This window comes from Gymnodraco acuticeps, unplaced genomic scaffold (genome assembly GCF_902827175.1).
Source record: "Gymnodraco acuticeps unplaced genomic scaffold, fGymAcu1.1, whole genome shotgun sequence".
Lineage (NCBI taxonomy): Eukaryota > Metazoa > Chordata > Actinopteri > Perciformes > Bathydraconidae > Gymnodraco > Gymnodraco acuticeps.
Window position 1 is genome coordinate 2,839,615 of NW_022990238.1, and position 17,674 is coordinate 2,857,288.

Genomic DNA, 17,674 nt, shown 5'->3' on the forward strand with positions numbered 1-17,674 from the left:
ATCCATCCCTTCTTCCCTCCCTCCCCTCAACATCCCTACATCCCTCATCCCCACATCCCTCATCCCTACATCCCTCCATCCCTCATCCCTTCATCCCTCATCCCTCCATCCCTCATCCCTACATCCCTACATCCCTCATCCCTCATCCCTACATCCCTCATCCCTACATCCCTTCATTCCTCATCCCTCCATCCCCTCAACATCCCTATATCCCTCATCCCTACATCCCTTCATCCCTCATCCCTACATCCCTTCATCCCTCATCCCTTCATCCCTTCATCCCAACATCCTCTGCCCGTCACCATTTATATTTAAACGGTGCATGTTTATATACCGTGTATACTAACACCTTAATTCCAGGTATCGTCTGGGGGGCCCGTAATCAGCCCACGCAGATCATGCCGGAGACGGAACCCCCACTCTGAGTCTCCCACTGCACGGACCACAGCTCGTCCTCCCAGATCATCCCTTCACCCCCCTCATATCATTCACATGTTACTTCAATAAACGTACAAACATCACACTGTTGTGGCGTGGTTCCTGCTAGTGAAATTAGGTTAAAATAACAGCGAGACCCTGCTATTTTTGTGGAAGATAGCCACGCTAGGCACATTTAAGTAACATCAACAAAAAAAATTCTCAGTCACTGTAACACAGAAAGGCTGAAAGAAACCCCTGCCACCTCCTCTCCACCTTGATTACATATTACAGATGTCATTAAACCATTACATTGGTGAGCAGTGTGGAGAGTGACTATAAAAGGCCAATTATATGCCTTATACTGTATATTTAAACTGCTGTCCATTTATGTTTTAGATACTCTACACTCTTAACCATACGATCCATATAATGATGCATAGTACATGTGAAAGTGTCAACAGGGTGGCCACACTTAGCGCAGTCAGGGAACACTGAGTTATTCAACATTTCCCATCTGCCTTTCACCACCAGGCAGGTGGTGAAAGGCAGATGGGAAATGTTGAATAACAGCCTGTCGTGGACTGTTTCCATTTTGCTTGCAAAAAAAGAGGCGAAGGTTGTGTAATTTTTCGCTGAACATAGGGTTGGAAAAAGTTTTAAAAGTAGGAAATGGAATTGAGGTTCAGTGCAAGATTCTCTTTTAGTAAAAAAGAAAATACATTATATACACCATACATACAGCATACATTATAACATATTATAGAGGTTAAGCAAAGAGATGGATATAACTATGATTATGCAAAGTGATAGCTGATAATTGTTGCTGCCTGCTGTACAGTGCTACTGAGATCGTTCAGCATTCAAGACACTCTATTTTGTACCTGTGCTCCCACAGACTGTTGACTTCAGGAAGTTTGATGAATGAATAAAATTGATATTTTTAAAGTCTCACCTCAACCTCACATATTTGAACAATTAGGAAAATACAGTGTCCAATACAGCCTCAAAGGTATGCACCACCAAGTGCAAACAGTGACTATGTTGTACTGTACATGAGGTCAGTACTCCACAAAGCCAAATAAAGTTTGACTTCTCTCCCTAGTCTTTGTCTGTTTGTGCTCTCTTGTCAAGAAACCTTTTCACACAGACAGTACATTCCCACAAATGCACACAAAACAGGTTCTGGGTCTTCTCCTGTAATTGCTTTTTGTCTGCATTCTTGCTGCATTGTTTTGTTGTTGCCTGTTCCCTAAGACGTTTAAAATTAGCTGGGGACATGAGGACTTTGGAAACTAAAATAGTTGATCAATTGAACCCTGTAACTGTTCATTTTCAAAGCTGTTTTCTACTCGAAAAACAGTGCAGGGAGATAGAGTACATTTTGTAAGGCAAGGCAAGGCAAGTTTATTTATATAGCACTTTTCAACACAAGGCAATTCAAAGTGCTTTGTACTTAGTAAGGCTTAAGAAGACAGGTTCCCTGGGGTCAGAGAAACATTGGGTGCACAAGGTTTTCACTCGGGGCAGTTGATCACTATCAGGCTTCATAAACATGCTTAGCTAAATTAAGATATGATGGATATTCTTAACACAAAAGCTGCCATGACGCAGGGCAGGCTGGGATGGCTCGTGGGTTCAGGGGGGAGCTCAGGTTGGCGAGTGCATCCAGGTTCAGTATTTGCATGTGCATGAGTTCGTACAGATCCTTATGTGCATCTGTACATGTGCTATGTTGTCTGAATATGTTTGCACCACCTGTTCACCTTGGAGTCCATTCTCACATTTCAGAACATCCTCCATAAGGTTCATCACGAGAGGAGTGGTGGGTTCAGGCCCTCTAATGAACACAATGCTGCTACGACCATTATACACAATTAGCTTGGTGCAGTCGCTATAGGCTGGCCAGTATTGACCCAGTCTGTCATTTAGTCAGCTCTCTGCGTGCTCCTGCTGTTGGTAATGACTGGCCGGAGAGTTCCTAGGAGGTGGTCACACACAGATGGGAGGGCATGGCCTTGTGTCCCCTTGACTTGTCACATGGTGTCTGAGAGCTACACACATTACCGCCTGCCACATTTAGCTACATGAGTGGAAATTCTATTCTGATCCTTTTCACGTAGACCTTTTGACTCCAAACTGCGAAGTAATGTATTCATATTGTCACTGCAATCCCTCTCTCTTTAAATATATGTGTGCTGTCCACATCAAGTTGTCCTTTAATTAATCAGCATACTGAACAAAATGGTTTCCAGCAGAAGGGTAGAGAGACAGGCAAAGACGACTTTGTCGTCTTATCTTTAAGCTCATGCCTTCTTATATTTAATTTACTAAAAGTCTAACAACGTATTTGGGGTAAATTACCAGTAGGTGAAACTAGCAGCGTTTCACGAGTTTCCCGCACCAAACTAAATGAAATCCTCTCATTACATTCACTTATCTACTCAGCCATTTTTCCTGGAGAACTTTTCTCCAGGAAAAATGAAAGGTTGAAAGTTCTCTTTTATAATTTGAGTGTTTTTATGTGCAATCAAAACCATTAAGATGTTTTAGCTGAACTCACCCTGACAAACAGACTTTTTCAAGGAAACAGCATGTGATTTTTAGACTCCGTGACCTGTTTCTAAAAATATATTTTGTACTGAGTCAACTTTGGACAAATTAATAAAGAAAAATCTGATAATTTTCCACAACAGAAAATTCCGACACATTTTCAAATGAGACACAGGACACAATGTCCTGGCACTCCACCCAGCCCTCTTAGTGATCAATCTCTGCTTGTCTTTCTTAATTCACTGTACATTTTTAAATCAAGGTTGCAATGGCGGAATGACTTCAGTTAACAACAATCATTTTAATTTGGAATAAAAAAACATTATCTGGTGGGTCATAGAGGACAGAGTATAATCACAAACTCTTTCTCCTGATTCGTTAAAAAATAAATGCTATCTTAGTTTGTTTCTGTATGTTTCAGGGTTACACCTGTACTGTACTGTCTGACATTTCTCACCTCATCATCCATCTCTCTGCACAACTGTTCTTAGTTAAGTCATGAGCTCCTTACTATAAATAGCAGAATATTCTCTTTCCTCTCAAGACTGTAAACGTAGCCAGAAAAGTCATCTGACCGTCCTTCGCAGTGACATCAAACACTTCCTTATTCTTGTGTTTTTGAATGTGCGTCAGATCAGATGTGAACATTGACATTATCAAAATGTTACTTACACAGCCCAGCACAGGTAGTAATTAAGGTTTGGCTTAAGGCAAAATATATTTGCAGTTTGCCGTGTGAACTACCTTACCAAAACACAATACATACTCTGTTGCCCATAAAGTTGGAATCATTTTGTTTTTGCTTTTTAAAATAGACGACCGAGGATAAGGCATCTGAAGGTTGCTCCAACTGAAGGAAGCTTTTAGGACCTCTTGCATGAAGCTGAAGTGGAGCACTTGGTTTAATGGCAGATTATAAGAATAGGTGATCAGGGGAAACAAGATATTTCGGTGCTGCTGGTGACGTTCAATCCTACCCATTATTTACTCTGTGTTCTTAGAATTATGGTAACTACTAAATATGATATTTTATTTCCACCAACGGAAATAACTTTGTTCACACAAAACATTGCAACCAGGGGGACATAGAGTAGGTCACACAAAATGAATGAACATGTAATGATTTATTGAATGACATTTGGCAGAAACCCAGTGCCTGTATGAGACACAATTGAATAAGGAAGCAATGGTCTTTCACTGTCGGTGGTACAAAGGCAAGTACAATGCTGAAGAGTCGGGCTGTGAACAGCAGGAGAAGAGTTTCTCTCGCTGTGGACTAATGAGAGCTCAGGGTCTTCCTGTTAGCATCATCACTACTAGCCGCCATTGACAGTCTTTAAGAGTGAAAATATTATGTGAGATGCTGTATTTCTTGAGAAAATAATATGTTTTGCTCTAAACTTGAGTTTACAGCAGCTCCCTATTCAATAAACATTTATAATTAACTTTCATATTCTGCGTAAAATGATATTACTAATAAATGTAATAGTTTTTACTTTTATTTTACCTACTACACAATTAAATGTGCTACTTCTAAGATAAATGAAAGGTATTAAAATGCTTTAAAATGAAACATTGAAATAAAATTGTATTTGGATCAGTACACATGCTAGATAAAAGGGTTAAAAAAACACATAGAATGATAACGTTCTCTTTTTTATGTGATCTTAGCTTTTAGAACTCTACCCGTGATCCATATTCCGTATCAGCCAATGAAGAAAATATCTTCAAGCACAAAAGCATCTTCTACCAGATTGACAGGGCTAACGTACTTATTGGTTTATACATTATGATTTTGATATGGATCTTCCATTCCAGTTATCTTGTAAGATGAATTTGTTAACATTTGAACTGTTAAGCTTTCACAATCCATAAGTATTTTATATTTCTGGTGCAGTTTTTCAAGCTGTTTTCATGTTGCTAAAACAGATTAACAGATTGGTAATTTAAATAAAATAAGAATAAAGAGACATTTAAGTTCAGATACTTCCTAAATATAATAGTCAATTACATTTTTTTTTTTAATCAATGGGGTGTGTTTTTGTGTTCCTAATCATATGCAGCATGTCTGTGGTTTCTTATCCATGGGATTTAGCTTCCTGTTCACATAATCTGTTCACTACAAAAGAGGACAACACTTGACACACACACACACACACACACACACACACACACACACACACACACACACACACATACACACACACACACGCACACACACACACACACACACACACACACACACACACACACACACACACACACACACACACACACACACACACACACACACACACACACACACACACACACACTTCATTAGGAGGGCTAGATGTGTCCAACTTGAAGCCCACCAGTGCAGCGAGCATGCCTGTGCATAATGCCTGTGTAATGATTTGAAAAGAACATGTATATGTGCCTTATTAGCTGAACAGTAGGAATGTCTGTGCCGGCCACTGAGCGCAAAACATCCCATCAAGTGGTTGTATTGGCGTCACACTGAGTCAGAACTGGCGCCGTTTAAACACCGTAGATGTAAACAAAAACTGAGGAAATGGGCAATACTGTCCATGTGTGTGCATCATGATTTACTGTGGCTCATCTTGTGTTATGAAATCTTGTTTTGCAGAACCCAAAGAGATATTCTATCATACAGGGATCAAATGTGAATCTCTGAAACTCTTCATATGACTTTAAAATGAATACATTGAGGGGGATTTAAGTGGTTTTAATCACAAAAAGGTGTTCAGTAAACTGTGATGATTTGTGATGCCGCCCTCGCACAACCTTTAGAAAACGGCTGTCAGCTGGTGCAGCCTTAGAGTGAGTGTTTTGTGGGTGAATTAGGTATTTCTTGAGACTACGCTAAAAAATACTTGAGTCTTCAAACACAGTTTAATACAGCACAGCTCAGGTATAGGTCCGGAGTTCATGTAATATATATTTAGGGGTTGAGAAGAGGTGTTGGTGGGAGAAAATGCAACTACCTAGAGGGAATTAAATATATAAATCCTTGTCAAAGACTAGCTACCCCTCTCACCCCCTCCCTCTCTTTTTATTTTTCTGTGCGAAGCTATTAGCGTTACCTAAACAGTGCTGCAAAGGTCAGCAGCTCACTGACGTCTATGGTTAAGCATTTATAAGATCACTCAGTGGTAGTCACATTTACCAACTACACTGCGCTGTGAAGTATTGAATAGACCATTACCTCTGATTCAAGTCTGCACAATGCTTCATGGAAACAGTAAAGCACCTTGGGCCAATTTTCCAAAAAGTGCCCTTCACTAAGCTCCTTTGTCCACAGATTCACAACGAGACAAATTATATTTTGATATGAATAACAGGCTGGAGATATAAAATGAATCTGTGTTTCTGAAGTTGTTCTATTTGATGCGTTGTCAGTTATCTAAACCACTTCCACAGATATGGCTAGAAAATGTAGGCCTTACCTGGTCTGTTTTTAACAAAGAAGAGACAACTTGGTGTATTTGCTGGGAGTAAGAATTGAATTCTAACGCTTTCTTGTGTATTTGATAAACTAATATTGCAGACTCCTGGCTGTAGCTTCATATGTCTTGTACAGACATGAGAGTGTAATCAAATCTCCATCTAATTAAAACTAGCATATTACCTTAATGTCAAACTTCTCTTTTAAGGTTGACATGCTGTGGCTCAATAGGATTTTTCTCTGTGTTGGATGCTGATGACAGTGTTGGGGAAAAGCCTGTCCTGCTGTTTCTTTCAAGAGGCCAGCATGTATATTGATCTGAATGACCTCCCTCCAACTTCGTGAGGTGAGTTCAGGTCTACCGCTCAGTTTTATCTGACGTGTTTTTCTGTGCATTCACTGCTCTTCAATCCATTAAAGAAATAACCACCTGTTTAGAAGAATCGCAGGTCAGGCAGGTACACAGAATAGAACCCTCTGAACTACCTTCTGTCCAGTGAATGTGAGGTTATCCACTTATGACAAATCATTTCTGATAACTCACACAAATGGTTGGAAAATCTGAAAGTACACTGCTGATAGTTCATACAACCTGTTCTGTCTTCAGAGTTTCACCGCCTTCATCTCTCTAAAAGATAATTACATTGACAGTTCAGACATGATCATTTTCTCCGCCTATTTTCCTTAAAGTGAGAGGAAATGAGTGCACAGCGTACAAACAGATTAAATGAAATACTAAAAAGTGTTGCACTACTTGTGCATGGCTGCCTTACATACACAGTTACAGTATGTTTTGCTTCACATGTTGTACGTCATGCAGGGAGTACAACATGAGGTTGCATGTCACTGATAATAACACAGATGACAGATTGCTGATTTATCAACATATACAGGTGGTGTGCAAACCAAAGCTAAACTCAGAGCAGAGCTTTGATTGGCTCTGAAACATGAAGCCTTTGTGTTGGAAACTGCCAGCCCATACTTCATTCAACAGTTTCTCTGCACTATGGCCCGGCCTGACACGCAACAGCCCCTAGTCTCACGCCATGAAAACACAGAAAAGACCCCTCCCCTCCCCTAAAAACACAAGATCAGACGTCCCCGGACGAGGGAATAATGAAGTTTGATCTCTCCGCAGGGGCAGACTTTATATCTGAAAATGTATCTGAACAGTAGGGATTCCGCACAAAGAAAACATATTTATTAAGCATAATATAAATGATGGTTATACAAATAATTTAACTTCGAAAAATAATCTTTTCTCGAAGGTTCCAAAAATCACTAGACACAGGCCAGGTATCTCATCAATCCATAAATGGTCCAAAGATGACTAAGTTGCATCTTGGTTTTCCAATTAAGAACACTGCACATTGCATGTAACTTTAATGTTCTCAGGGAGCACACACTTTTTAGTTCCTAATTTTGAATAATGGTTTTGAGAAAAAGCCACCGTAAGCATTACCTCTGCATCTGATGTAATGTGTCTGGAACCACACCTGTGCTGAATCAAGGGAAGACTATATTTGATTTTTGCAAATGCACCTGGAAAAATTGTGAGATGGATCAGCTACTTTGGAGCCATATACTATTAAAAATAAAAATGTTTAAAAATAAATCTGCATCTATGTATAAACCTGCATTACAGCTCACAAACTGATACATGGTATTGTCTCTCTGACATGTTGGGCCATCAAAAGGCTAAATGTCATCAAATTGTCTGTAGAAGATCTCAATGACATAAAAACAAATATTTAACTATTTGAACTTGTCTCAATATGTTGCGTATACAAATGTATGAATCATGTGAACCAATAGTGTATGAACAATAAAATGAAAGTATATATGATAGCTGGTATACATTTTGGGATAATATAGACTTTGCTGTCTCACAGTCAAAATAATCTGTTCATGTGTTTTAAAAAATATTCTGGAAAACGAGTGAACCTAGACTACATACTTGGCCTTGCTGTACACATTGCTGAAAAAACAATGACACATAGGTCCACATTACCTCTGTGACTTGAGCCGAAAAGAACCCCAGAAGTCCAACTTTGCACATCAATATGGATCATCTCTACGTTTTCTCCTCCAGCACACTCAAACACAACCACACAGACACACCTAATATGCAAATAGGCAAACACGATTACAAACACTCTCGTAAATTATACTTCTCACTATATGATTAAGCGTCAAGCATGTATACCCGCACGGGGCTGTTCATGTGTGATACACTATCATAAGGAACGGGGGTTGATGCCACATTCACATATTGATGCCACATTCACATGTTTCTAACATGTGAATGTCACTGCTGTTTGTGAAATTGGTCAGTCGTTGTTTTTCTTTGGCTGTTTTTGTTTTAAGGTGAACCCCAAACACTATAAAATAATCTTTGCATCTCAGTTTGCTTCTCCAGTCTACCACAGCTGAGCCTTTGGCCTTGGCATTTTTCACAGGCAAAAAAAAAGGGCACAATCCATGGTCTTATGTAAAAAGGGCACAGTCTTATTCCTTTAACAAGATTGGTTACTTCCCAATAAAACATGGCTTAGTGTCTATACTGGTTCAATCACTTCACCAGATTAAAAAAAAACATGATTTCCTTCAGCTGTGTCCTGACTTCTCTGTCCTCGTTACCAATTGATGAAGGCAAACACGGCTGAGAAGGAAATGAGGCTAATATGTATGATTGGCCGTGGCCTGAGTGTGCGTGCGGCAGCTGGTGTGGTTACTCTACTTGAGGGCCGCGTTGCCAGGACATTGCATGCAAAGGTCCAACAGAACAAGCTGCAAAGAGGCTGGGATACAAAAACATGTCAACACTACAGACAGGAGTCAGGATGTACACAGACACATGGGTTGTACCTAAAAAAGACACAAACTGTGTTGTATGTGTTCTGGTTTGCAGGTGAACACCCAGACTAGTGTGTTTGTGATTTTATGCTATTTTCAAAAGTATTAATTGAATAACCTCTCAGGGCATTTCATACAGAGTTGCTTTACTAGTACTGCTTTGCAGAGACAAATAAAGATGTGTTCCCTGTGGGTGAGACATGATATTCCCTCCTTTGTGTATTTGCGCAGGATGGCAGTGCCTCGCTGAACAAGCCTTCATGCACATGTTCTGTGAAAAGCATCGCTGGGAACATACCGGCTTAATTACAGAGCAATAGTGAAGGGTGAAGCGCTGGCTCCGACCTGGTTACACAAACCTGTCGCTCAAGCATGGAACAAGCAGGCTTAAGTACACCTCTCTGATTTCATCCTCAATGCCTCACAGAGGGACATAAAGGTCATTATTGTTGGCACGTTTTAGGTTTCAAAATCAAGGTGAATACCAAGACTTATTAATACACGTCTTTCTTAGAATAGTTGTTGATATTGTGTGAAATATTAGAAAGGGAGTAATTAATTATTCAAATGGAAACCTTCTAAACTGTGCTGCTTGCTTTTACATAATCCAGTGATACTGCAAGATTGGAAACTCAGCTAATCTTGATGATAGCAATAGCAACTGCTGTGGAAATGGCCATTAAATAAGAAAATATAGATAACATTGATTGGGAAAAATATCCAGGGAATAATATTTCATAATTTATGATCATAATAGCTATTCCCAAATAGTCAATAATTGTGTGGTTTTGATGAATGATAAAAAGTTACAGAAATAATAAATGAAGAAAATTGTTTAGAATAAATATTACAGATGCTGCATTAGTAAAACATGAGTCACACACTTTCCATTTAGGAGTCGTGTTCCCTCTCTACACTGATTTGCAGGTGAGAAGATAAGTAAAGTTGACTCAGAAACAGCGGGCTCTATCTTAAGGCCGGTGGTGGGATACTTTGATTAACACTTACGAGAAAGTCAATACCAATGGGATTCGATGCCTTCCCGGCAACAGTCCATCCAGTAGTTCCTCCATCTCATTGTGACGTTTAAACATTGCTGCTTGCATTTAGGATGATCTGATTGTGTTCTTTATGTAGTTTTCTTTTTTTAAATAAATAATTTGGTTTGTATGGTATTTTTTAAAGGTTTATTTTTGTAACTGTTTTTAATACTATTTTATTGCCAATCATTCTAAAATAAATATGACTAACATTTCATGTTTGACCATGAAATCAAGGAAAATGAAATTAACTTGCACATTGTAAACTATAAGACCCAGTGACAGTGAAATGGTAACAGTATAACCTCATTACTTTATTTAGTTATCTGCTTCGCGCCTTTCATTGAAGCAAATCAATTGAGTAAATGTAATAATAATAACAATAATAATAGCATATTTTAAAAACACAGTAACATCTCAAGGTGCATTTGTAAGGCTGCTACAATATCATAAATGAACTTTCAGTTATGCGATTTTAAGGCTGCTTAATTTCCTGTACTTATGTGGGGACACTAAAAAGAAAGAGTGTTTAGGGACATGCACAATGTAAATGTGAGATACGTCTGTGTCCAATGAATACATACGCATTGGTTCAATATAATGCACTTTAAAGAAAAGTTTGAATACAGTATACATTTAAAAAAAAATACCAATTCACATTATTGCCATTGCTTATGCACCTAATTTGTGATAATTAACAACAAAATGCTAAATGTTTTAACAAACTATCATTACCTTCTTCTGATAATGAGGGGGCTGACGCACAAAAACTGCCACAGTAACATTATGATATCGAGTCTTGTTCCATCTCCCCAAACTGGAGCATGACGCATGACGCATGAAGGAGGCGCGGCCAATTTCCCCCATAAATCCCCAGCCTTCTCTCCTCAGGCTTCAGAGACACAGCGAGGTTAGAACCTCTCCCATCACAGAAAGGACTTAAACCCACCACTTTCTACACCATCGACCTCCGGGTGCATCTGCTGTAAGCATGATTAAGAAAATATCAATCTCCGAGAATGAGTTCGATATCCCGGCCAAGAATTGCCACAGGATGGTGATTATGGGCTCCACTAAAGTTGGGAAGACATCCATCATCTCTCGGTTTCTGAACGAGAGAGTTGACGACCAGTACACACCAACTATTGAGGACTTTCATAGGAAACTCTACAGCATCAGGGGAGACGTTTACCAGCTGGACATTTTGGACACATCTGGAAATCATCCCTTCCCAGCAATGAGGAGGCTATCAATTCTTACCGGTGAGTTGAGCTCTGAAACTTTAAGCCAATAGCCTGTTGCTGTTTGCAAAGTTAATTTGCTGCTATTAAAATGTTATACAATTATTGTATATTGAACATTTCTTCTTATTTGTTTTTCCAGGTGATGTGTTCATCTTGGTGTTCAGTCTGGACAACAGAGAATCCTTCCAGGAGGTGCAGCGTCTGAAGCGACAGATATATGAAACCAAGTCCTGCCTGCGAAACAAAACAAAGGAGAACGTGGACGTCCCGGTGATGATCTGCGGCAACAAGTGTGACAAAGACTTTTACCGTGAGGTGCAGGAGGAGGAGATCGAGCAGCTGGTCGGTGGAGACGAGCACTGCGCTTACTTTGAAATCTCAGCAAAGAAGAACACCAACGTGGACCAAATGTTTCAGACTCTCTTTAGCATTGCCAAACTGCCAACCGAAATGAGCCCCGGTCGCCACTGCAAAGTTTCCGTGCAGTTCTGCGAAGTTCTTCACAAAAAGTCCCTAAGAAATAAGAAGTGCAAAGATGGGAACGCATATGGGATTGTGGAGCCGTTTGCGCGGAGACCCAGCGTGCAGAGTGACTTGATGTACATAAAGGAGAAAGCCATAGGAGGTAGCCAGACCAAAGAGAAAGGCTGCATCATATGCTGACACTTTATTTGTGTGTGCAAAAGACTTTATTAGACTTTCCAGAGCTGAAGCGGAGCCGTTCAACAGGTCACATGACATGAACCCAAATACTGTAGACTCCAGCGCCCGAGTCGAGAGACGCAATGTGATCCAAACTGTGATGAGACACACGGGGCAGGTGCCTCCGCTCATAGGCCTGTCCCCTATGTAGTGATGCAGTAGATGCTAGGAAAATGTTGTAACTTCTGCTCACATTAGCTTGCCAAAAAGGCACTTGAGAAAAAAACCGTTTACATTTTGCTATATTCATTTTTTTTTTACTTGGGATATACTTGAATTTTTGTTGCATTGAGAACAAATCTAAATGTGTATTTATTATGTCTGTCAACTTTTAGATAAAAGAGAAAATAAAATCACTTGTTACTTTCATAGTTTGTCTTCCTCTTCTCTTTACTTTCGAGCAAAGCACAATGAAGTTACACAGTGCCAAACGTATGGGATACATATATAAAAAATAGGCAGAGGCTATATACAGGACGGTCCTGTACACAATGCCAAATGGCTATATACAGGACCGTCCTGTACACAGCTCTCTGAAATGGCTATATACAGGACGGTCCTGCACAGAAGCCCTGAAATGGCTATATACAGGACGGTCCTGTATATAGCCATTTCAGAGACCTTATATACAGGACCGTCCTGTATATAGCCATTTCAGAGACCTTATATACAGGACCGTCCTGTATATAGCCATTTCAGAGACCTTATATACAGGACCGTCCTGTATATAGCCATTTCAGAGGGTTGTGTACAGGACGGTCCTGTATATAGTCATTTGGCGTTGTGTACAGGACGGTCCTGTATATAGCCACTCCCTAAAAAATATATCTAAAGTCGCCCCATAGCTCATCCTTTCCATTCATACACAAGATTAATGTAACATACTGACCTGAGGGTCCAGAAACACACTCACCTAACAGTTTAGAGCACTTTCACTGGGACTTTTCAGCCATGAGCCACCAGCTATTCATTTTGGATAAGCATAAAACTGAATGATTTAGAATGCCTAACCCCCTTCATGTCTGAACACAACACCAGGGTTTCCCACACATAGACTATACTTGGGCCCAGGTATATTAACGGCCGCCCAAGTATATTTCGCGACCCATTTAGGTGTTTTTTTTGTTTTTTTTATTCATCCGTGACCACGACGCCATCTGCGATCGATTAACTTGTGGACAATGATCCCTCGCTCCCTTGCTCTGATCTCGCCTCCTTCTGGCCTGTTAAGTGGCCTGCCTCACACAGGGTGACTGGCTGTCTACATGATGTGGCCTGCCAACATGGCCACTGTCATACAGATCATAAATCAAAGCCCTTGATTGGTCTCTGTGTGTCATTCAAGCTCGGGATAACCTCAGCTCAGGTGAGGTAAAGGACTCTCTGAGTGTTTAGATAGTTAACTTAGTCTAAGTTCTCAGTGGGTCTCAAACGGTGTGGTCACCATTTATGTAAACACATATTTCCATTTGAGAGGGTAGTGATTGGTCTAATGGATAGTGAGGTGGGCTGAAGATCGGAAGGCTGTGAGTTCAAATCCCGCGAGGAACACCACCACTAGTGTGCCCTTGAGTAAGGCACTTAGCCCTGGATCTGGATTAATACTGAGCAGAACCCAGAGGTATCACGCTCAGTGGGGGATGGATGATCCCCGCTAAATGTCTCTTAAAATTTGCCGGAAGCACTCCACGGTTTCTGCGATGACAGCTTCTTCTGGTAGCAAATTCCACTCTCTGATTGTTCTCGGAAAGAAGGAGTATTTAAGAGTGTCACTAGTTGCGAAAATTTGCTCGAACTTCAAAGATTTGGCTTTGTGGGTTGCACTTCTTCTAACTGGCTCTAGGTACATTGATGCATCAATGGCTGAGATGTTATGGACAATCTTGAAGAAGATAACCAAACGAGCCAATCGCCGCCTTTCACTTAATTCCACCCAGTTCAACCGCTTGAGCATTTCTGTGACACTGCTGTCCCATTCATAATCTCCAAAAATGAATCTTGCACCTCTTCTTTGTACTGATTCCCTTAGTTACTCCAGGGAGAATGTCCCTGTAATCGGTCATTATAAGTCGCTTTGGATAAAAGCGTCAGCTAAATGAAATGTAATGTGATTAGTAAAATATGCATGAATAAATAAATAAAAAGTTAACTAGGTGAAAAAAGGTAAGATACACTTTTAAAACTTGTTGAGAGAAAACTAGTCTTTGCTGCTGCCTCAAAGAGGAGCAGGGGGAGAGGAGGGAGACAGGAGAGGCTGATTTAGGAGCACAGACACACTCACAACTATAAATGAACCAAAAATAAATGAATAAACAACTTTCAGTGTTTTTTTCATATTGGAAATGGTATGTTATTGGTTATGGCCATGATTTTATGATTATTGAAATGTATACAGTTCTGTTTAATATAGGTGTTTCCATAGATCTAGTCTCTTTATTTTCCCCTCAAAATGCACCAGATTGATGCATTTAACTCCAAAATAAAATCTTACCGGGGGGGCATGCCCCTGGACCCCCCTAGAGGATTTGAGGTCGACCCCCACTAAAAATCACATGGATAGGTTCCTAAATACATTTATAAATACATTAATTTTTTTAAATAGTAACTCATTTGCATATGTTCATGTGTGGGTAGTAGATTTAAACTATAGGGCTATCATTATGGGCCCTGGCTGTACCTGTTCGCTCTGCCATCGCGTGAAGGGTCTGCTAACAAGCGACCAACAGAAAGGTTCATGTTAATGTTGTTGCACATCACCTCAACCCCCCCCCGCTACCACCACCCCCCCAAGTATATTTGAGATCTGTGGGAAACACTGAACACACATAGTGAATAATTGCTTTTTGTACTGATAGAAGTGTGTGCCAATAATGTACTTAATTAATGATGAAGGCCACAGGCTCAAATTAATATGTGCAAGCAGTATGCTGATTAAAAGACTTTAGACCAATACTCCTTATTCAATTCAATTTATTAGAAAAAAAGAAAAAAAGTCAATATAATAACATAAGGAAATGATAAACTGTAAAACTACATTTAATATAAACACAACACAACTAAGTTTGCATTCTAGCAACGCAAACAAAAGCCAAAAGAAGACATTGTATGTCGTTCAAGACATCTTTCAAAGTGATGCAACTGAAGGAAAAAAATCCTTTCTCATTTAAACGTCCATCCTGTATTCTTGAATCCCACATTTGCTCCATATGTGAGAATGACCTTGACTGTCTGTGAGTGTCCTTCAGTCAGTGCTCTGTTTCAGGATGCTTTTGGCACGTCAAACATGCACAGACCTTTGTATTTCTGCAGCAGCTGGTTCTTGGTGCGGACCTGCTCCCGCAGCATGGCCAGCTGCTGCTGCTGCTCCAGAGGACTGCTGTCCACCCCGGGCATGGTGGAGATCTGATCCCGAGCCTCCTGGATCTTCACCTTCAGCTTGGCCAGTTCTTGGTGAACATCCGGGCTGTCCTTGTCCATGCTTAAGCAGATTGAGGGGAGAAAGGGAATATGTTATTTCCATGTTGACATGTTATTTTCAGAGGTGGGAGAAGTACTCAGATCTTGTACTTGAGTAAAGGTAGAAGTACCAGAGTGCAGGAATACTCTGAACAAGAAACAGTTCTGCATTGCAAATGTTACTCAAGTTAAAGTACAAAAGTATTGCCATCAAAATATACCTAAAGTACCAAAAGTAAAAAGTACTCATTATGCAGATTGGCCCATTTCATGATAATATATATGATATGTTTTGATTATAATTATTAATGCACTCATGTGTTATCAAAGCTGGTAAAAGTGCAGCTAGTTTGAATGATTTTGTATACTGCACAGACCAGTTGGAACTTGAGTCTGATTTAAGAGTTGATTATATATCACATTATTAATCAAAATCTGCTAAGTAACTAAAGGTATTTAATACATGTAATGGAGTAAAAGCACACGATTTACCTCTGAATTGTAGTGGGGTATAAGTACAAAGAAGCACAACATTGAAATACTCAATTAAAGTACAAGTAGGCCTATCTCAAAATTGTACTTAAGTACAGTACTTGAGTAAATGTACTTAATTACTTTACACCACTGGTTGTTTTGGACGTTTACCTTTTCTTCTCAGCCTATAAATTAACTTAGCTTCGGCTAACAAGTCAACAAGCTTATCAACCCCACCATAACGACTTTACGACAAGTAATTACGTTTCCACCGGGCGGCAGTTGAACATGTAACACATGAGAATCTGCCAGTAACCTTACCATTTGATAATATCATGAACTAAAGGCAACAAAGAGCAATCCTCGCTCTCTTTCTCTTCTCTTTGCTGAGGAGCTGCCATCACGCTCCCTGCTCTGCGGCGCGGATTGTGTACGTCATGCGTCGGATGATGACGTAACGTTATGCAAAATATATATGCTCTTCATACATACATGCTCATAACAATCAATACTGTTAGAATAATGTCACAATAATAACTGTTTCAAAGTGTGTTGACAAAAAGTATCTAGCCTACGTATTCTTATGAGCAAATCGTTTAGCATGAAAGTGATTTCAAGCAGAAAATCAATGAGAAGAGGCTGAAGTTTATTTCAGATGTTCTGTGTTCTTATATTAGAATGCTTTGCAATATATACAAAAGATCATCTTTTACAGTGACACTAATTTAAATGTGTATTCTTACTACGTTTCTAATTCAGTTCAATTCCTTTAGCTAATATACTTAAATGTCTTGAAGAAATAAAGACATGCAGTCAGATTGCCAATCCAAAACAAAGGTTTTACTTGGCAAGAAATGTTTTCCCATCATCTGATTCAAATAAGCTTCTTGGAAAGAGACTTTCACCAACTGTCTTTATGAGTATCATATAAAGAGTAGCCAGTCAGCTGCTGATCATTAATCATTCCACATTTAATTTAACAAACAATGTGTCCTTGTCATGAATATGAGGGGTCATTTGGTCATGATATCCTGTGTATCTTTGGGTCCAAAACAAAGTTGAATCATTCAGTACAAATTGAATGACTGCTTGTGCTTAATTTTACTCAGAACTAGCTCTGTCACATCTAAATGATTACCAAAGCACTAGTTCATACGTTCATACCCATCAGTGTCTATTTCAGCATCTGGATTTCCTAGAAAGCAGTGGCCCAGTTCCAATGAACCTTGATAGTCTACTGGCCTTTAGTGCACTTATTTTGTACCGTAACTGCATTATAGTTGTTTTTATTGCTGCAAAGGAGACATGCAAGCTTTGAACCAACAGTGTAGTTACTGATAAAATAAATAAATTAAGCATTGCAGGAGAAATGACATGACTGTTGACAAGATAAACAATAAATTCCATGTCATAAGATTCTGGTATGGTTGTTTAATGATCTTTTAATCACAAAACAGCTAAACTATTTTCATGTAAATGTGGCA

General features: G+C 39.6%; 2 protein-coding genes across 2 annotated transcripts; one reads left to right on the forward strand and one right to left on the reverse strand.

The window, feature by feature from the left end:
* Window positions 1-11,252: 11,252 nt before the first annotated feature.
* Window positions 11,253-12,560, forward strand: LOC117548797 (dexamethasone-induced Ras-related protein 1-like). Its single transcript, XM_034220272.1, has 2 exons — window positions 11,253-11,576; window positions 11,698-12,560. Exons 1-2 carry the CDS (start codon window positions 11,306-11,308, stop codon window positions 12,219-12,221), a joined length of 795 nt encoding a protein of 264 aa, XP_034076163.1. The 5' UTR covers window positions 11,253-11,305; the 3' UTR covers window positions 12,222-12,560.
* A 2,653-nt stretch (window positions 12,561-15,213) lies between these two features.
* On the reverse strand, window positions 15,214-16,648 carry med9 (mediator complex subunit 9). Its single transcript, XM_034219795.1, has 2 exons — window positions 16,512-16,648; window positions 15,214-15,738 (listed from the first exon to the last, which is right to left on the reverse strand). The coding sequence occupies exons 1-2, from the start codon at window positions 16,589-16,591 to the stop codon at window positions 15,519-15,521; spliced, it is 300 nt and encodes a 99-aa protein (XP_034075686.1). The 5' UTR covers window positions 16,592-16,648; the 3' UTR covers window positions 15,214-15,518.
* Window positions 16,649-17,674: the final 1,026 nt, after the last annotated feature.

Excerpts from the sequence above, each read along its gene's own strand:
- LOC117548797 (XM_034220272.1), top strand. The coding sequence starts at position 11,306 with ATGATTAAGAAAATATCAATCTCCGAGAATGAGTTCGATATCCCGGCC. Across the intron at positions 11,577-11,697 it reads GAGGCTATCAATTCTTACCG|GTGATGTGTTCATCTTGGTG; the intron begins GTGAGTTGAGCT and ends TTGTTTTTCCAG.
- med9 (XM_034219795.1), bottom strand. The coding sequence starts at position 16,591 with ATGGCAGCTCCTCAGCAAAGAGAAGAGAAAGAGAGCGAGGATTGCTCT. Across the intron at positions 15,739-16,511 it reads GTTCATGATATTATCAAATG|CATGGACAAGGACAGCCCGG; the intron begins GTAAGGTTACTG and ends AATCTGCTTAAG.